Below are 21,394 nucleotides of genomic sequence, written 5' to 3' on the forward strand. Positions count from 1 at the left end.
GCATATCAGAATATCTTGAATCATGCATTCCTGTTTGGACATGTTAGATGTAACAACTTGTTTATTGAATACCATCTCGATAGTCTTTTACACTTCTTATTAAGCATTGTGGATTACTTGATAAGGTGATTACTCATGTATCTATTGCGTGACGCCGCTACGTTTATTGTTGTTGGTGTCACGGATCCCTCCGGAACTTTCACCACGCACACCTATCCCCTATTCCCACTGATTAGTATTTGTATACATGTGCCCTTTGGTTTCCATTAGGGGGTCGATTATTGTTACAATGTCCGTTGGTGAGTGTGAGTACCTATGCTGTGTGTTTTGTGCTTTCATGCCCTTGTGGATTGCGCAGATGATTACAGATCTCATCCCGTGTGTTAAATAATGTGCGCGTGTGACATTATTCAAGGTACTCCTCGCTCTTTTGTTCCGTGTTTGTTTGGTCTTCGTCCCCGTGACTTTACACGGCACGCTGTAATTTGGGCAAAATAAAAAAACATACCAGCGTGCCAGTTGGGCTGGTGTCACCAGTGAAAAACATTAGTCTGGATCGCTGCTTGTATTGCATTTTGTTCCCCTATCATCCACCATACTGTATCTGCTATGTAAAGACTCCTCTGTATCCTTAGTGCACCGCATGGGCCCAGGCAGCAGCCTGTTGTATATACAACTTATTATTATTGGATCCCAGATAAAGGCTCCAGCCATAGGGTCATGATGAAGACGTGGGTTAAGAGACTGAAGATGATTCAAATGAAACCCCAGACTAACATGTTTCTCTATGAAGACAACAGAACAAAACATTTTGTATTGCATAAACACTGGGGGCTGGCTACTGCCGAGAGACAACCAAGCACACACTACCAGACTGTTATTTTCTGATGAGTGGTGACATCATTCATACAGGACATATTTTCAGAGCAGATTCTGTTAGTTGACGTTCATTGTCATTATTTTCATGGTTTCTTAATAAATAAAATGCTTTTATCAGATGACTGATCATTGTTTTACTTGGAGACTAAATACTGTAATATGTCTGAGGATGCAGAGAGACTGATCAATCTTTACTTTATTAAATCACATTTATATTTGACATTTATTAGAACAGAATACATCTTCAACATAAAATGTTACTGTATTTGTGATGTATAACAAAAACAATTTCTCCTTTAAATCAATGTTTTCTTAAAAATAATTACTGAACCACATGAATGATCATAATATACTTGCAGCTAAGCACAAGCTCCCAACATGAAATATACATTTAGCAATTCGAATCAAACAGCTTTTAGCATTTTTTTGTGTGCATTTCTAAAATAACTGTATGCAATAATCAACTGTTTGTTTTCTATCAATGCCCAATGGAAACATATGCAGGCTATGTGTTGAATCAATGAACATACATTTCTATTTTGCACAGAAGCTTTGATGCCATGTCCAGTACCTCGGTTTCATTCTCACACTTGAACATTTTGTTGGGAATGTTTGGTAAGGGGTGGTAGTTTGGGTATTGAGTGGTCTTGGCGTCGACTCCCAGCTGTTTCAGTTTGCTCACAATGCTGGGTAGTGTGTGTAACTTGGGGCTGTAGTCAGATACCCGCTCAGCCAGAATGGAGATGGAAATGTTGCTGGAATATTGTCCATGTCTTCTGTACTCGGCTGCTATGAGAGCCTTCTCCACGGCCTGATGTACCTTGAACAGAGTCCACTCTGTGGCCCTGCCTCCTGTGTCGTTGTGAGCAGCAGCTAGATCACACTGGGCCTGACTGAGCCAGCGCTGAGCCTCTGCTCGATTGGGTTGTGGTACATTTCCATGATATGTATAGAAGTTGTATCTGGTATTGTGGCCCCTTTCTCTGGAGAACCTCTCTCTCCCACACCGGTGGCGATGAGCTTCCTGGTTCCACTGTTCGTAGAAGTTTCGGAAATTTGTGTTCCATTGCGGGGATGATTGGTTTCCCGTCCTGCTGTTCTCAAGATCCTCTATTCTGTTTTGCAGATACTTGAATGCCTCTGTGGCAAGTTGCAGACAGTCTGGATTTTTGTCTGGGTGCCACCTCAACCAGAGGCGATTGATGGCCTTGTGTTTCTCCTCTGCAGACAGAGTCCAGATCTCTGCCAGACAATCCTCAATGTCCTTTTTGGCTTCTTCCAAAGACTGTGGCAAGACCATTGTTGTTGATGACCGTGGAACAGATTCTGTCAGTTGTACCAGTTCCATGCAAGTTGCTCCAATGGAAGAAGGCTTCTTTTCCTGTTTAAATTGGTACAGATCAAGGGCACTGACTAAGATTACTTTATCTTTCCCAATTTGTATTTTGTATCTGTGTGCACTCTGTCCTGATTGGCCTGTTGGTACACACAGCTGTTCCACTATAACTGCATAACACCAATAATCCTCCTCTGCCGTCTTCTTATAGCCAACGTATTCCCCAGCTTCATAGTTGTTGAGGTAGCTCATGTCCAGGGTGTCGTGCCACTCTTCAGGAATAGGACTTCCTGGTTCTGGCGGTCCTTTCAGGGATTCTTCGGTATTGGTGCTACCAGTATCGGCACTGTTATGGATACCGTTCTGCTCCAGAGCCATCTTGACATCCTCCATGCTATCACACGAGAGAAGGTGTCCCAGAACTAGCAGGAGGTTTGAGCCGAGAATGTTATTGAGAAGGACATTAATCTCATAAGTCAGTCTCATGATGACCTCACTCTTCACTTTGTGGGCTGTGTCGTTGTTGTGTTTCAGGTAGAAGGTGCAACCTTGCTGGCCCTTTTTGACATACAGCTGTGTGGCAGCAGTGGTGCCACTCAGTAACTCCTGGCCAAGCCAAAGCACCGTTTCAAGGCTCTTGCAGCAGGTGATCTCAATGCTGCCAAAGGCTGTCTCACACATGGTGGCAGCGTCGCCTTGTGATACCTGGCCCTCTTTCTGCTGTCTAATGAGACAAACCAGACCATGCCTGAAAGGAGTAGAGGACAGATGTGCCTGAAACCATCCGCTGAACTCGCAGCACTCCCCGTACTCACACAGTTGCATGTTGGATTCCACCATGTTCTCTACTACAGTTTGGGAGAGCATTTTGGGTCGTATCTCCAGGGGCAACAATTGCAGCATTTTATGATGCCCATACCTGTCGAACCCTAAATGGTAGTTGCTCAGTTTCTCCAGGAGTTTCAAGTCTTTAAGAGCACCCTCCAATCTGCTACCCTGGAAGACTGTGTCGTTGAAATACAGAGAGTCTGAAGGGTACAGTCTGCCATCTGTTGATGGTAGATACAAAGCCTTGGGAAGTTCTGAGGTCAAATGATTTTCTTCCAATTTCCTAATCAGACAAAAAAGCTGCTCTACAGCACACTTGACAGTTTCCTCCTGATTTGGTTGAAGGGTTTGCTTGTCGGTGGAATCTGCATGGATTTCTTGTAGCACGTTGCAGTACTGCTCTGCAGTAGGCTCGTCTTTGACGCCAATTTTCTTGAAGAATTCTGCATACCTAACATCCTTTGGAGGAATGCAATACAAATATGGCCTAAACTTCACGTCGTGAGGCAATACCAGAGCTGTTTGCTTGGTCTTTACAAGAGTAGAATCTTCTTCCACCAGCACCACAGGGAGGTCAGACAACAGCTTGGGGTCAAACTCTATTGTTTGTAGATAGGTGTAAGATGTCCGGAACACTTCAGCTCGGGTTCCAACCAAGTCAGGAGTTTGGCATGGTGACTGACAGATGTTTCTGAGGTTCTCTATCACACGTTCCGGAGGGGGCTGTTCAACAGCGCCTGCTTCTATCATCATTGTTATATGCTTTTCAATAAACCTTCTTAAGTGCAGTATTGGCATGGTTGTCCAAATCAGGGACTTGTGGAGATCTTTTCCAAGTAAACAACCTCTGATTGAAACTACAGTCCTCTCTCCAGCAAATGACGGGTGGTAGCTGCACAATCTCTTTTGAATTTCCACAGGAAAAACAAACTTAATGTCAGAAATAATTTTGAGAAAGTTTGGTGCTAGCTTTACGTCATCCCTTTTCAAAATAGTTTCAAACAATGTAGATGACTTTAGTTTCAGCTCTTGGAGGTTGGCAGTGACTTTGGCATCCAATTCAATTTTATGAGCAAACTCAATTATCTCCTCATCTGACACAGTGCACTTCATTTCAAGTTCTTCGAGCAGTTTCCTTGCTTGAACCTTATGAGATATGATCCCTCCATCTGGGAATATTTTCCAGAAGCTTTCTGGCACAAATCTCTCTTGCGGCAGCATGACTTCGTACAACTTCTCATTCTTATCAAAGTAGTAAGAGGCCATCTGCAGATTCCCATTGATGTTCCGAATGAATTTCACATTTTTCATTGTAGAGATGATTTTTTCATGGTACTTGTAGTTGGGTTTTAATTGTAGCAACAACAACAGTTGGACAGAGAGAATCATTTGGTTTTCGTTTAGCTTGTGTAGGAAAGGGAGAATAAACTGTACATAGTACTCCAAATCACTTAAGATTTTAATGCTCAGGTTTTCTGACAAGCTCTCATTTTCACAGTTATATTTGAGGAAGATGTTGTTGTCATCTGCCATGTACAAATCTGGAAAGCTTTCCTTGAACTCTGTTTTGAGGATGAATACATTTGGTTGTCCATCAATCCGCTGCCGTTTACCCTGTATGGTTTCAAATAATGGCAATGACTTGAGCTTTCTCTGGTAGCCCTGTCTGTTTTTAGATGAGCACATCCCAGACTGCAGAAACTGTAGTAGTTTAATCAACTCATTACTAGACAGATGCCGAAACTCTGAATGTTTCAGCTGGTGGACTTGGTCTAACACAGCACTGCAGTCACTTGTCTTCAAGAGCTCAGGGAGTAGATGTTGATACAGCAGTTGGTCCACATGTCTGAAGAATTTAATGTTTATTTTCATGAGACCAAGTTTCAGGAGGATAGATGACATGTCTTCTTTTGATTCAACATCAATCACACTGGACATTTTCCTCATTGTTTGGAGAACATGTTTGTTAAGTCTTGGGCACACAACTGGCAAAATAGGGCAGTCAGAGAACAATTCCTTGATGGCCCTCAGAGCCTGATTATCACCTTCACCCTTCTTAGCTGCTAATTTGACTTGACCATCAAAGAATTTCCAAAGCGCTTTCAGCCATGAGAGCATTGTCTCGTCTGGTACATGTAACCTACTGTGTGGATCAGTTTCACAGTTTTGAAGGAGTTGCAGAAGTATAGGTTTCAAATACTTAACTGTGACTGGAATTGTCAATTTCTCAAGAAAGTTCCCATCTTCTAGAACCTCAACATGATTGATGTTGGTTGTGTAATCAGCAAAATCCTCTTGATGTCCATGGAACAATCCGGAAAATGTTGACAGAAGCTTGGGAGACTCAGGATCGAACACTCTGAGAATCTGATCTTGAGTGAGAAGGAGTGGAAGTCCACTGACTGATCTGGAATGCTTTTTGTTAGCAGCTATTTGAAGTCCGCTCTCTGAACTGGAAGTGTTCTTGCTAACTACAACATCTTCGATACAGTACTCCAAGAGCTTGGAGCATCTCTCTTTGTCTTTGATCAAAGTCTGCCCAATGGGTAGAGGTAAACCCATTTCAGTTTGAGTTGGATCATTCAGTGGTTTCTTCCTCAGGTAGTTTCCCACCGTCAAAGGACTGACTCTTTCCACATCAATTCCAGCTGTTTCAAAGCAGGTCCATATTTTTGTCATCTTTGTGGATGAAGGAACCAACTGCATTCCAATATCTTCTAAAATAGAAAATAAGATGCTGTTCTCCATGCTTGTTAAATGAGGAGTGTCAGTTGGTACTGTCTTTCTCACACTTGACCAGTCAACAGTGTACTCCTTTACATTTGTCAGGTGTGTCATTGACTGGGGTTGGACTTGACAAGTTGATCTGCGTAGTATTGGAACAACACAGAGTTCTTTTTCATTGACTGACCTGTACACTTCATGAATCATTTCATGCCAATCTTGGCCGATGTCTTTGGTAATTGTGGGGAAGAAGGACAAGTAGGACCTGTCCAGGACTGAATTAATAAGATGTATGGAATTGGGTTTCACTTTATTTAGGTTGCAGATGTAATTCAGAAGGCCAGCATACAGTGGGGCAATGATGTTCCGTTTCAGAGACTCATTCCAATCAGTCTTCAAACTTTTCCCATCCTCTTTCCAGAGTGCCCGTCTGGAAGAATCTACCTGAAAGTGTCCGTTTACATGGACTGGAAGTCCAGTTCTACCAGGCAAGGGCAGGGAGCAGAACACTTGCCCACTGAAGTCATCCTGTTTAGAATGAGAACTTACACATGCTGCCAAAGATGCCTGGGGAACTCTGCCAGTCTCTCCTTTCATATCAGTGTTTCCTTTAAAGGAGCCAAACTGCTCTGCAATGATCCACTGGCTTTGCCTTTCATCAGATGATGAAATCTTGACATTGTAAATGGCTTCATGTGGTGTTGTTGGTCCATCAGACAACAGGGACTGTTGTACGTGGTTTTGGAAATAAACCTTTTCTGCATGACTCTTCTCAGAAATACTTTTTTCAATCGAGAAAGTCATTCTAAGCGTTCCTGTGTTTGTGTTGATTTCATGGAACTGTATTTTCCTGATGTTCTTCAAGAAGAGAATCAATCCCTCAGGGTCTTCACGGAGAGCTGAAGACAGTTCATTGATATCTCTGTCATTGACAACATTGCTTGATATCTTTGAGGTTTTTGCCATGGCACACGACCTGATAGGCAACCTAAACATGGTGCCTTTTTCAAGAGAGAATTCGTTTGGGAGAAATGTATTGTAAACATCCATGAAGGTGTTCTTCAATTCGTTCTTCAGAGTGTACTTGCGACCAGGTGATTCTCGTGATCCACCTTCAACATACTTCAGATTGGGATCAGATATGCAGAGCCATTTGTCACCGGTTAGGATCGAAGGACAGTCAGTCAGGTGGTAGACTGAGTTAAATCCAAGTCCATATTTTCCAGTTTTCCCTGGAATGTTGTGCTTTCCACCTTCTCCCAGCTGTTGAATGCCTCTCAGATCAGCTTCAGAAAATACCTGGTTGTTGTACACACACAGTGCAGGGCCCTGCAGTGGATGCCATCTCTCTCCAAATGTTCTTTCCGTGCTGTGATTTCTTTTGTCCAAAACAAAGTGAATTTCTGTGGCCTCTGCATCATCAGCATTTTGGATGAGCTCCTTCAGGATGTCCTTCTTTGAGGGATAAGCTGCAATTATGTTTTTAATGCGGACGGTCAGTTCCTCATGTTGTCCGAACTCTTCGGCAAATGGTGAGAAGTTCTCTACTGAATGCTTTTGCAGTGTGTGGTGTCTTGTTGTGTTCACCCCAAAATAAAGTGCAATGGCACGAGATATCTTTTTATGGCATAAAGTGACATTTTCTGACACTTCCATCCAGGGGCTGTCATTAAAATAGAGCTGGTTAGATGGCTTCAAAACACCACTTCCATCAGGTATGAGACAGTCATCTTGGTTTTCATCAGGTATGAGACCATCCTTTTGGTTTTCATCTTTGGCCTTATATAATCCCCTTAGGATTATTGTCAGGCAAATTTCTAGATCATTATTGGAAAGTGGGCTGATACCATAGGCTTGGCTAAGTTTCTGCAGTACACCATGGAACTGTTCTGATGTGAATTGCTTTTGGATGCCTAGACATTTCCAGAGCTCTTTGAAACTGGACAAGGAAGGTGGAAGGACATGAAGATACGGTTTAGCCTCAAAATTCTCAATTTTTGCTACAGATTTCACATCCACAAATCTGTCTTCAACCAGGATGAAGGGGAATGAGTGTGCCCTCTCAAAAATGGCTGTGGATTCCTTCTCATCTTGCAGCCATTCATTCAGAAATCTGTAGCATTCAAGGGCAATGTTGAAAAGCATCTGTTTGTCAAATGTTTGTGTGTGCTTGGATGCTTCCTGCAGCTGCTGAAGAACTGTCTCAAGTGAAGGGCTTTCACAAAGTCCCAGTATGCGTAGCACTGCATCATCACTGTGTATTTTCAAATTTGAAGAGTCTACCACAGACTGTGTCATGTCAACTAGAAGGCGACATCGGTCACTGTAAATGTCAGTAGGCTTTTGAAGCCTGACTGCTCCATCTTTACCTTCCCATGTATTCACTGGAGCACATGCTGGAATGAACTCTGTGTTTCTCAGAGTCTCCCAGTGAGGCGAGGCTTTATCCTCTAAGGAGTCCCTCATCAGCTCCAGGATGCACTGAAGATGCTTGTATGCTTTCCCTTTTTCTTTTTGCCAAATGCTGGCAATGGTCTCTGCTCTCTCTGTGATGTCCTCCAAAGGGAGATGGTTACTCAGCATCCCCAGTTCTGACAGACGTTGAATCCTTTTAGAGGAACAGAAGTCATTTTTGGTCCCCCCAAGGAACCGTCCTTCCTCTTGCTCAAACAAGCATGCTACTTTTCCTAGGGGATTCACAAGTTTTTTGATGAACTGGAGTTGTCCACTTTTCTTTGTAGGAATGCATGGGTAGCTCCTCAGTAGATTGTCAATGGCATCGCCATTCAGGTCAATAGCATGCAGCACAAGAGTGTTCCTACTCTTCTGGTCCATAGTGCTCAGGTTGTTGAATACCACGTTTTGGTAAAATGTTTCCCAATCAAATGTTCTCTGATTTAGAATCGTCTCAAAGCCGGTCTGTATGAAGCTCTGTCTCACCCACGATGGCAGTGGGACAACATGATAAGATGCGTTTGGATACCTTTGACAAACCTTCATTGCAAGCTCTCCTACAACTTTGTCCTCTTGAATTGTTGGGTGCAGAAATCTGGCATTGCACATTGAGCACCAGTTGTCCCCGTCACTGAAGAGCTCCAGAGCTTTGCCAGAGAAGTGCTGAGTGATGGCAAAGTAAAATGCATCAACCAGGGGTTTGAAGGTCTTGCTCACATTCTTTTCATTGGGCCAAAAGGTGTAGTACTGGTAACGTTGAAGGTCTCCATTTTTTGACATATTCTTCAACACTAGTAGTGTAGTGACATATGCAGTTGTAACAGCATCCTGCAGGAGAGCTCTATTCCAGTCATATTTCACTCCACTCTCCCACAGACCTCTCCGATTAGAGGTCACAGCAAAGGATCCATTCAGGTTCACCGGGAGCCCTGTGGCAACAGAGAGGGGGAGGAAGCTGAAAGCCTGGCCAACTTGTTTGGTGTCTCCTGGGACCCATTTCCCAGTCTGTGGTTCTTTGTTTAATGGTACAGCAACACCTCCTATTGGCAAGGAGAACACTGTATGCTTGTTGTCTGTCTGGACCATTTGTAAAGAATTTTGTGTCCCAAAGCAATTGTACAGAAGCCAAAACTGGACATCAGATCCATCACAATGTTGTTGAGTTAGTTCTGCTATGTTGGCGCTATGGCAGTCAATGACCTCTTGGCATTTCGCATATTGCTTCATCAGAGATTTCAGAGCATCATTCTGCATCGTTCCTGGAGGAGTGTCCTCTGGAATCTTGAATGTGCTCACAACTTTTCTGGTGGCAGTGAAAAGCGTCTCAATTTGGTCGTCTTGAGGAGGAGTGGAAGCGTCGCTCGGTAGGTTTTGAAGAGATACCATCTTGATGTTCTTCAGAAAGAGGAGATGAGTTTGTGAGTTGATCAGTTTCTTTTGAAATTTCACTATGCCATCGCTGTCATACACATTTCCGCTGATTTCTGACTTGACAGCCTCCTCTCGTGTCCGGAAAGGTAGTTTAATGAGCGTGCCCTGGTAGAATTTCTGAGTGCTCTTTTTTGAAAGATTGCAATCAAAAATGCGCTCATATGGTCTGAATTGTCCCGGAAACCTGTGCAGAACCTGCTCCCGAGATAAGTCCAGTTTGATTCCAGTATTTGCTTTGTTTTGTATGTGCTTTTGCAGGTGTGTAACATTTGGGTCAAGTATCAGAAGCCCCTTGCCACTGAGGATTGAAGGAATATCAGTCACATGGTACACAGCATTAAATCCAAGTCCAAACTTCCCTATTTTTTCAACCTTGTTTTCCTTTGAGGCAGATCCGAGTTTGACAATGTTTTTCCAGTCATCCTCAGTGAAGAGCTCGTCGTTGAAGGCCCAGAGACATGGTCCCTGACAGAGGGACATGCCTTGGTCTATGAGGCTGTCCGCTGGGTCTTTGTGGTCTCTGAAATCCACCATGAACTTACAGGTGTTTGCTCCAGCATCTTCTGCATTCTGAATGAGCTCTTTGAATATGTCATTCACTTCATCATACTCCTTCAGGATGTTCTTGATCCTCAGAGTTATGGGTTCTGACTGCCCACACTGCTCTATTCCAATTAACTCTGGACATAGGATCCGGGTGCTGAGGAACGGGATGTTTAGCCACTTTGCCGTCGCCGGTGAAATCTCCTCGTGGATGACATGCATCTCCTCCTGGTCGTGCTGTATATCCTCCAGACTGATTCTGCTTATGTCACAAAACACCGTCTTGGACAACGGTTGCAGAGTAAATCTCTGACTCCCTGCCATGACCGGCACAGGGATATTGACCTTGACGGTCTTCTTCTCTCTCCACATCCAGTTCAGAATGGCTATTGACACTTTCAGCTCTGAGGGTTCGCCAAATGGTTGGGACCTTTCTTCAATGGTCTGTTTGATGTCATAAAGGATGTCCTCTATTTCTGTTTTTGACAGTGATGTCTTCACTCTAAACTCTGTCAGCAAGGTGCTGTATGGAAGAAATTCATCGGTCACCCTCTCAATGTACAAGCTCAGATCCAAATCAGGTGGGTAGGCCAAGACTACATCATGAGGAAAAACAAAATGGTTGTGGATCCACAGCCAAGGTATGCATCTCTTGTTCAACACTTCCCTGACCGCAGGAATGTGATCTTGCATATATTTGTAAATGTTGTGCAGCTTGGTTTTAAACTCCACATCTTTATCTGGATCTGTCATTGCCTGGGCCACAGCTGCCAGTGATGACACATTCTCCATAACCTTCTCAGCAGGAGGGAGGCGTAACAGACCCAGTTTGCGGCTTACTTTCTGACTGAAATCAGCAGTAAGAGGCATGACATGCCCTACAATGCTCTTGTACTCCGAATGTCGTATCTCCTCTGGCTTGTAGAAACTTTTCCGCTTGTTCTTTTCTTTCGTGATGCAAGGATTCTCACAAGGGACCCACTGCAGCTGTGAGAGGTGCTGCAGCTGCTGATGAGAGAACTGGGAAAGCAAGTCATTGTCATTCAATAGTCTTTGAAGTGCTTCTGCCTTTTTGAAAGCCCTTTGTGAGTGAACACGTGATTTCTCAATATGGATGGCAATATGCAACACGTTGTCTGCTGAGACTTCCATTTCCTTTGTCTGCAATCCAATACGTGTTAAGCCGTCAAGCATCTCTGGAGTCTGGGTGAACACAGCTGGAGGGAAAAAATCTTCTTCAAAAAGGACTTGGAAGGTTTTATTGTTTGGATCAAAAATGCTGGAAGTCTTCTTCAATTTTCCATCTACTTCGATGAAGCTCAAATCCTTACATTTTCTGTACAAGGTCCCATTCTGTAAGAAGAGGATACTGCCATGCTGTAAAATCCAGGTCATGATTCTCTCAGTCTCTTGTTTCTTGAAAGACTTCCTCTCAACTCCATCAACCAAATAAATGGCCGCCTGGGCGGTCTCCAGGAGATCAACCTCGAGCAACAATAGGAGCTTGCGATCAGCCTCAGTTGCACACCGGACAATGGAATGCAGCATGGGGAGTTCTGTGGGGAGAGCTGGGGTTGAACTCAGAACCACTGCCTGCTTGGATAGGGCGGCAACGTATTCTCCGGCCATTGATTGGAAGAGAGGCATCTTTGAGAGCAGATCTCGCTCCTGGACTGTGAGAGGATTCAGAGTAGATAGGTAGGCTTTGAGTTCTTCTTTCTCATGGTGAGGAGCAGAACTGATTCCACTGATGACCTGACTGGCAGCTAAGTTCATGAACACCTGTAGAATGTTCTGAGGCGATAGTGGTAGTACGTACGAGTCAAGATCTCGGTGCTTCAGGCATTTATCTCTGTTCACCACTGTTCCCCCAACACTATTTATCACGTTCTCGATTTTGTCTGATAAGATGGTTTGTTTGCTTTCCCGAAAAAGTATGGTTGGATTCTGTTGTAGTCTTGCAAGTTTGACAGACTGGCTAGTATCGTGAAGAGGCTCGATGGGTATCAGTGGCATGCCTTCAAAACATCTCAGATATTCCCAGTGAGTGTTGAGACATTTCCAGAACTCTCTGAGCCACCTCAAGGGTGGGTGCTGGCCACTCCCTACCTTCCAGGTGACATGACCATCTGTCTGTTCCCAGTCCTTTGGGAGACTCTTCTTGGCAAATGTAGCCACGATGTCAGCATCCACATTGAATACGTTGAATTTCTCTAAAATTACAGAGATATGGCAATAATAACCATGTAAAAAACATGCAGGTATTTGCAATTCCACATGATATCCAAAACCTTACAGAATTTGTACAATATTGAACAATATATTATCTTACTTGTTTTAGCTAGTTGCCTCAAATGGTGGATGCTAGTGTCGCTGAGATCATCCGGCAGAAACAGGGCTTTGTAACCTGGCAGCAGCACTCTGAATGATGAGAAGACTTACTTGTAAATTGTTTATTGAAAAAAAGGCATGGATTATCCCTGTGAAAAATACTGCACTGTATATTTAGATTATTAAGAATTTACCTTGGAAATGAATCATTGTCAATAAGAGCAATGTCCTTCTCTTCATTTGTGAATGTCTTGAAAGTCCCGTCGCTGAGAGGCAGCATCTTCAGATCCCTGAGGTTGTGGTATTTCTCATCGCTCAAGATGAACTGCAGCAGAGACCGTTTGTCATCGATGGAGAGGTTGGACATGGCATCTCTGCGGAGAACACCCCTTACAAGAGCTGGAGTCACCCATTTCAGAGTGTCACGGTTTGGGAAAGCCTGCTGGACAGCTCTGGAGACATGATCTGGGAAGGTGACAAGCTTTTCTCCTCCTGCAATCAAGGTCCTGGTCACGGCAGCCATCATTTCAGATGCTTTGGGGTCATTGGATGGACACACAGACTCGGCAAGAGAAACAAACTGTCTTTCGTCTTCAGCTAGAGAGAAGACAGCAGTGTTCTGTCTAAACAGACGTTGTAGAATGTCCTCAGCAATCCCATGCCATTTGTCTCTGGTCTGACTGAGGTCTGGCCAGATCTTATACACAGCTGAGACGGGGAGTGTGGTGGTCTTGGCTAGGTTGATGGCATCCTGCAGCATCAGGAGATATGTGTGAGGGAGAACCTCCTTCACCAGCAGCTCGTTCCACATTGCAGCTTCATCATACTTCTGGTCTTCCTCCTGCCACTTGATGTGTCTTCTGTTGTCAGTGAGGCCGAAGCAGGCGTTCACATGGACCGGGAGTCCAGTCTTGTTGGAGTCGTTGTTAGGAAGGGGCAGGAAGCAGCTCAGTCTGCCCTCAGTCAGGACATTCTCCTGGCCACACGGAAACGCCAAGTCAACATGAGGGCGGAAACTTAGCTTCTTGGCAAGTGAATCTAGCTTTGGTACATTTCCGTCTTTCATGCAACATGTTGTCACAAGCCACCTGGTCTTTGTCTCCTCCTTGTTGGAGGTAGAGGCGATGGTTTTGAAGCAGGTTGAGCCCTTGATGTTTGAATCACTCCTGGGCTTCAGACTTGGATCAGCTGTGGGACTGGATGAGGTCACTGAGAGCCGGGTGTTGACGGATCCGTTCGTGTTAATGTGCTGCAAAGAGACTGATGACACGTTCCTCAGGAACAGAGGGATTATGTCTGCATCTGCAATGAAGCTCTCGAAAAGCTGAACTACTTTGTGGTAGTCATACAGGTTATCTGAGATCTCTGAGGCCTCACTGCGCAGAGGAAACCTAAAGAGTGTCCCTTTAAAGTGCTGCTCCTCCTGGATGATGTCCTTCCATCTCTGGCCACTGACTAGTTCGACAACATCTCTGAATGGTTGGAACTGATCCTGCAGATTCAGGAGAGTTATCTGGTCTTCCTCGTTCTCCAGACACCACCGGAAGCCTCCATCCTCCTCAAACAGCTTGTCCTGAGCATCCAGGAAGCCCAGGTACTTGGAACTGAATATGGATGGCACATCTAGAAATGATCAGATGATCAGTATGAATGAAATGCTGTAAATCTTCCTGTGTATAATATCGGTTTCCACACTACAGTGGGGCAAAAAAGTATTTAGTCGGCCACCAATTGTGCAAGTTCTCCCACTTAAAAAGATGAGAGAGGTCTGTATTTTCATCATAGGTACACTTCAACTATGACAGACAAAATGAGAAGAAAAAAAATCCAGAAAATCACATTGTAGGATTTTTAATGAATTTATTTAGAAATTATGGTGGAAAATAAGTATTTGGTCACCTACAAACAAGCAGGATTTCTGGCTCTCACAGACCTGTAACAACTTCTTTAAGAGGCTCCTCTGTCCTCCACTCTTTACCTGTATTACTGGCACCTGTTTGAACTTGTTATCAGTATAAAAGACACCTGTCCACAACCTCAAACAGTCACAATCCAAACTCCACTATGGCCAAGACCAAAGAGCTGTCAAAGGACACCAGAAACAAAATTGTAGACCTGCACCAGGCTGGGAAGACTGAATCTGCAATAGGTAAGCAGCTTGGTTTGAAGAAATCAACTGTTGGAGCAATTATTAGGAAATGGAAGACATACAAGTCCACTGATAATCTCCCTCGATCTGTGGCTCCACGCAAGATCTCACCCCGTGGGGTCAAAATGATCACAAGAACGGTGAGAAAAAATCCCAGAACCACACGGGGGGACCTAGTGAATGACATGCAGAGAGCTGGGACCAAAGTAACAAAGCCTACCATCAGTAACACACTACGCCGCCAGGGACTCAAATCCTGCAGTGCCAGACGTGTCCCCCTGCTTAAGCCAGTACATGTCCAGGCCCATCTGAAGTTTGCTAGAGAGCATTTGGATGATCCAGAAGAAGATTGGGAGAATGTCAAATGGTCAGATGAAACCAAAATATAACTTTTTGGTAAAAACTCAACTCGTCGTGTTTGGAGGACAAAGAATGCTGAGTTGCGACCAAAGAACACCATACCTACTGTGACGCATGGGGTGGAAACATCATGCTTTGGGGCTGTTTTTCTGCAAAGGGACCAGGACGACTGATCCTTGTAAAGGAAAGAATGAATGGGGTCTTGTATCGTGAGATTTTGAGTGAAAACCTCCTTCCATCAGCAAGGGCATTGAAGATGAAACGTGGCTGGGTCTTTCAGCATGACAATGATCCCAAACACACCGCCTGGGCAACGAAGGAGTGGCTTCGTAAGAAGCATTTCAAGGTCCTGGAGTGGCCTAGCCAGTCTCCAGATCTCAACCCCATAGAAAATCTTTGGAGGGAGTTGAAAGTCCGTGTTTCCCAGCAACAGCCCCAAAACATCACTGCTCTAGAGGAGATCTGCATGCAGGAATGGGCCAAAATACCAGCAACAGTGTGTGAAAACCTTGTGAAGACTTACAGAAAACATTTGACCTCTGTCAATGCCAACAACGGGTATATAACAAAGTATTGAGATAAACTTTTGTTATTGACCAAATACTTATTTTCCACCATAATTTGCCAATAAATTCATAAAAAAATCCTACAATGTGATTTTCTGGATTTTTTTTCTCATTTTGTCTGTCATAGTTGAAGTGTACCTATGATGAAAATTGCAGGCCTCTCATCTTTTTAAGTGGGAGAACTTGCACAATTGGTGGCTGACTAAATACTTTTTTGCCCCACTGTAATACATCAACTAACTGGTGCCCTTGCACATTGACTCGATACCGGTACCCTCCTGTATATAGTCTCACTATTGTTATTTTACTGCTGCTCTTTAATTTCTTGTTACTTTTATTTCTTATTTATTTATTTTATTTTATTTTTTACTGCATTGTTGGTTAGGGGCTTGTAAGTTACTACTGTTGTATTTGGCATTGTGACTAAAATTTGATTTGACATATCTTACATTACTCATATCATATGTATATACTGTATTTTATACCATCTATTGCACCTTGCCTATGCTGCTCAGCCATTGCTCATCCATATATTTATATGTACTTATTCTCATTCACCCATGTGTCTTTAGTATCATTAAAGGTGAAGACTGTTATTTTATCAAATCAATTCTCTGTAATTATCATTACCTAATTAAACTAATCATGTAAATTTAAGTAACTAGGAAGTCAGGGCACCACGGAAAATGTTCAGATTAAAGTTATAGTTTTCAGAATATAACTCTTCAGATATTTTAATATCTGATCAATTAGTCTTCTATTAATGAATTATTATTATTACCTTTGTCAGTCTCATCTGAACATCGTAAATTGTTGGCTATCTGCACGAAACCCAGCCTTTACTATAAATCGTCCTTACACCAATTGGCTCATTTATTTAATTACTAACTAATTAAACAAATGACAGAATATACAATACATAATAACATTATACCATCCCTAGTGGACTAAACAAAAACAGTTTGGTTATAACACAATAGATTCAGAGAAGAGAAGGGGTTTTGGAAGGAAGGCTAAGGAACATGGGTCTCTATTGAACCTGGGAAGCTATTCTTACATAAATACATATGCCACTAACGATAGCTCATTCGGAAAAGCAATGCATTGTATTTATGTGAAGCTGGTTTCGATTGTTGAGTTGGTGATATGAGGCTCTAGTTTGCCCAGTCTATGTCGCCATGTTCTTTGTGGAATCTTCCGGGTCGTCGTGTGAGAGGTTCACGTGGTCTGAGAGGTTCATCTCACTCTGGAGATTCGTCTACGTCAGTCAGTGTTCTCGTATTAGATTTGCTACCTTTCCAGCTACAGTCTGTTAAGCTGTCATCTAGGACTCACTTCTTGAGCGATCATTAGTTCAGAGTTCATACCATTTCACGTGTATAGCAAGCTCCCACGTTTCCTGGCCTGTATTGTTGACATTAGAATTAGCCCTTTTAAACGTGAGGACAAATCCTTGCGGTATTCGGAACTTGAGTGACTTTTTGTTATGTAGAGTGGATATTCAACTATTCTCCATAGTTCTGGGACGCAGTAAAATTGGGTGGGAGAATCCCTTTGTCTTACTGTGAAACACTCTCTCAATTGCATGGTCAGGGAGTCTCTCTGTGGTATTCATGACGTGGTTGTAAGGTCGTAGAACTGCCTGTAAAACTTACTTGTTAGATATTACTGCACTGTCGGAACTAGAAGCACAAGCATTTCGCTACACTCGCATTAACATCTGCTTACCATGTGTACGTTACTAATACAATTTGATTTGAACAGGTTGACCCTCCTTTGGCAGCAATAACCTCAACCAAACGTTTTCTGTAGTTGCAGATCAGACCTGCAAAAGGTCAGGAGGAATTTTTCCCCTTTCCAAAACTGTTTCAGTTCCACAATATTCTTGGGATGTCTGGTGTGAACTGCTCGAGGTCATGCCACAGCATCTCAAATCAGGTTGAGGTCAGGAATGACTGGGCCACTCCAGAAGGCGTATTTTCTTCTGTTCAAGCCATTCTGTTGTTGATTTACTTCTGTCTACTTTTCTGTTTACTGTTCTGTTTACTTTTGTTGTCCTGTTGCATCACCTAATTTCTGTTGAGCTTCAATTGGCGGACAGATAGACTTACATTCTCCTGCAAAATGTCTTGATAAACTTGGGAATACATTTTCCCGTCGATGATAGCAAGCTGTCCAGGCCCTGAGGCAGCAAAACAGCCCCAAACCATGATGCTCCCTTCACAATAGTTTACAGTTGGGATGAGGTTTTGATGTTGGTGTGCTGTGCCTTTTTTCTGCACACACAGTGTTGTGTGTTCTTTCCAAACAACCCAACTTTAGTTTAATCTGAATATTTTGCCAGTAGCGCTATGGAACATCCAGGTGCTCTTTTGCGAACTTCAGATGTTGAGCAATGTTTTTTTTTGACAGCAGTGGCTTCTTCCATGGTGTCCTCCCATGAACACCATTCTTGTTTAATGTTTTACGTATTGCAGACTTGTCAACAGAGATTTTAGAATGTTCCAGAGATTTCTGTAAGTCTTTAGCTGACACTCTAGGATTTTTCTTAACCTCATTGAGCATTCTGCGCTGTGCTCTTGCAGTCATCTTTGCAGGAAGGCCACTCTTAGGGAGAGTAGCAACAGTGTTGAAATTTCTCCATTTGTAGACAATTTGTCTTACCGTGGACTGACTCTTAGAGATACTTTTGTAACCCTTTCCAGCTTTATGCAAGTCAACAATTCTTAATCTTAGGTTCTTCTGACATCTCTTTTGTTCGAGGCATGGTTCACGTTAGGCAATGCTTCTGGTGAATAGCAAACTCAAATTTAGTGAGTTTTTTTTAATGGGGCAGGGCAGCTCAAACCAAAATCTCCAATCTCGTCTCATTGATTCGACTCCAGGTTAGTTGACTCATGACTACAATTAGCTTTTGGAGAAGTCATTAGCCTAGTGGTTAACATAACTTAAACATTCACAGTGTAGGTTGGAAAAAGTATGTATTCAATATAGACAAGAAAAATACAATAATTTGTGTGTTATTAGTTTAAGCACACTGTGTTGGTCTATTGTTGTGACTTAGATGATGATCAGGTCAAATTGTATGTAAAATGTATGCAGAAATCCAGGTAATTCCAAAGGGTTCACATACTTGTTCTTGTCACTGTAGATCCATGCGCTGTGTTATGGATTTTAGCATATCAACCACACCTTGTGAAATACAGTAGCTATTGCATGCTCATTGTTTGATTCTTTATTGTGATAAAAATACTTTGGGGTTCACCTGTCATGTGGTAGACAGAGTTGAATCCGATCCCAAACCTGCCAACTTTGTTTGGGTCTTTGCGTTTGATGCTCCGGCCTGTGGTCGTGATTCCCTCCCAGTCCTCTGCTGTGAACTCTGCATTGTTGAAGGCATACAGTGCAGGACCTGGTCACAGACAGAACTACAGTCAGTTATTCATACACATTAGGATCTGCTGACAGACAAGACAACAGTCAGATATTCATATACTGTAATGTTCTGTATTTATTTTCTTAGTCAACCTTGTGTTCTGTTTCTTTGTGTTCTTGAACGTAGACCTGTCTCTCATTTTTGTTCATTGATTTCACCTGTGTTAGTTACTCACCTGGTCTCATCAACTCCTTATTTAGTTAAATTCATTCCGTTCGTGCCTTTGTGAGGTATTGTTCGTTTTGACTCTATTAAGCCTTTTCCTAGCTCATTTGTGAGAACCAGTTAGCCTTCAGTCCTTGCTTTGATTCACCTGCCTGTTTGCCTACCTGTGTATGACCATTGCCTGCCTATGACCACGATTCCTACCTTCTGCGAAGGTGAAATAAACACCTGCCACACTCTGCACGTGAATCTACACCTTTTTCTCCCTGAGTATTCATTACATATACATTAGGACCTGCTGACAGACATGACAACAGTCCAATATACCAATATTTTTTATTCAACCAAATCAAGTGATGGGGCACCGCTACACCAGATTGAAAAGTACTGGGGCAAGTGCCAGGTTTACGCATTACATTGTTGGGAGCATATAAAGTGTGGTACTTTTTTTCCCTAATGCCAGCTTGCCACACATTTGCTGGCGGCCCTGTGTGAGCCAGAGAGAGAATGTTTCCTGATGCTCAGAGCAAGTGACCACTAATATTTCTAGCCACATTCGACTAGCCACATGAACGAGCAGTTACTGCCCAGGCTTGAGTAAGCGGCAGGTACACAATCAATATCCACCTTCATAACATGGATGAAGCCTGAGCTGGAATGTGAAGCTAACATAAGCTGGCTAGCTTTAAAAACCCTGAGTAGACCTAGCTTGCATAGTAGTATACACATTAATCTGGGCATGTTGCCCTGCTGTTAATCTGATGTTGTGGAAAACCCTTACTACATTTGCTGCCTAGCAGTCAGCATGCAATGAGACCAAGTCAGCTTCAGACATATAGCTTGACCTGTATTTTATTACTTTCTGATGTATTCATTAGTGTTGTAGTGTAATGTTGAAGTAAAATGGACATTTCATAAACCACTGTTAAAGAGAAAATTCAGCATGTTGGCTGTCTAATCAACAGTGAGCCCTTGTAATGTAAGGTTCAATTTGAAGTTATTTATTTTCGGTCGTTCCATATGATTTTAATCACTTTGACTGCATCCCTTGTGATTTTAAAGAAACCTTTCATACATACAGTGCATTTGGAAAGTATTGTTACGTTACAACCTTTATTCTAAAATGGATGAACAAAAATAATATTCCTCAATCTACACACAATACCCGACAAAGACAAAACAGGTTTATACATTTTTGCAAATGTATAAAAAATAAAAAACAGAAATACCTTATTTACATAAGTATTCAGACCCTTCGCTATGACACTCGAAATTGAGCTCAGCTGCATCCAGTTTCCATTGATCATCCATGTTTCTACAACTTGATTCCACTTGTGGTAAATTCAATTGATTGGACATGATTTGGAAAGGCACACACCTGTCTATATAAGTTGACAGTCCATGTCAGAGCAAAAACCAAGCTATGAGGTCGAAGGAATTGTCCATAGAGCTCCAAGACAGGATTGTGTCGAGGCACAGATCTGGGTAAGGGAACTAAAACATTTCTGCAGCTTTGAAGATCCCCAAGAATACATCATTCCATCATTCTTAGATGGTAGTTCAAAACTTCTTCTAAGACTCTTCCTAGAGCTGGACTCCCGCCCAAACTGAACAATCGGGGCAGAACGGCCTTGGTCAGGGAGTCGACCTAGAACCCGATGTTCACTCTGACACAGCTCCACCTCTGTGGAGATGGTTGTCATTCTGGAAGGTTCTCCCATCTTTACAGCACTCAACCAATCAGGCCTTTATGGTAGAGTGGACAGACAAAAGCCACTCCTCAGTAAATGGCACATGACAGCCCGCTTGGAGTTTGCCAAAAAGCATCTAAAGGACTCAGCAGCAGGGACTGGGAGAATAGTCAGGATTGAGGAAAAGACAAAAGGAGCAAAGTTGCAGACACTTGTAATATTTCTTCTATTTTTCTATTAATAAATATTTGTATCTACACTGACTCATTTTATTCCTGACACTTGTTATTTACATGATTTGCTGGCGTTGGGTTGAGTTGTCCTCGCCTAACTATGTCTTCCTGCCATGGCACACGTCCAGGGGGGAGAGGAAGTAGTCCCTAAGCTTGTTTCACTTGCAAGCCGTGTCGCCCTGGAACGAGAGAGTCTCCTTGCCTCCTCCTTGGAGATGGTTGTGGCAGGCGACAACACTTCTCAACTCTCCAGGTTGGTAGTTGCCAT

General features: G+C 43.0%; 1 protein-coding gene across 3 annotated transcripts in view; it reads right to left on the reverse strand.

The window, feature by feature from the left end:
* Window positions 1-1,057: 1,057 nt before the first annotated feature.
* LOC110537350 (sacsin) overlaps window positions 1,058-21,394 on the reverse strand; it is a 30,155-nt gene continuing 9,818 nt past the window's right edge. For 2 of the 3 annotated variants that reach the window (XM_036937332.1, XM_036937333.1), the window contains 4 exons: window positions 18,867-19,013; window positions 12,721-14,149; window positions 12,528-12,616; window positions 1,058-12,408 (listed from right to left, as the gene is read on the reverse strand). In XM_036937332.1, the coding sequence (XP_036793227.1) occupies window positions 1,397-12,408; window positions 12,528-12,616; window positions 12,721-14,149; window positions 18,867-19,013 (12,677 nt within the window). In that variant the 3' untranslated portion in view covers window positions 1,058-1,396. Of the gene's footprint in view, window positions 12,409-12,527; window positions 12,617-12,636; window positions 14,150-18,866; window positions 19,014-21,394 lie in introns of those variants that run through there. The other variant, XM_036937334.1, reaches the window with a different exon arrangement.

This window comes from Oncorhynchus mykiss, chromosome 12 (genome assembly GCF_013265735.2).
Source record: "Oncorhynchus mykiss isolate Arlee chromosome 12, USDA_OmykA_1.1, whole genome shotgun sequence".
In the NCBI taxonomy this organism is placed as follows: domain Eukaryota; kingdom Metazoa; phylum Chordata; class Actinopteri; order Salmoniformes; family Salmonidae; genus Oncorhynchus; species Oncorhynchus mykiss.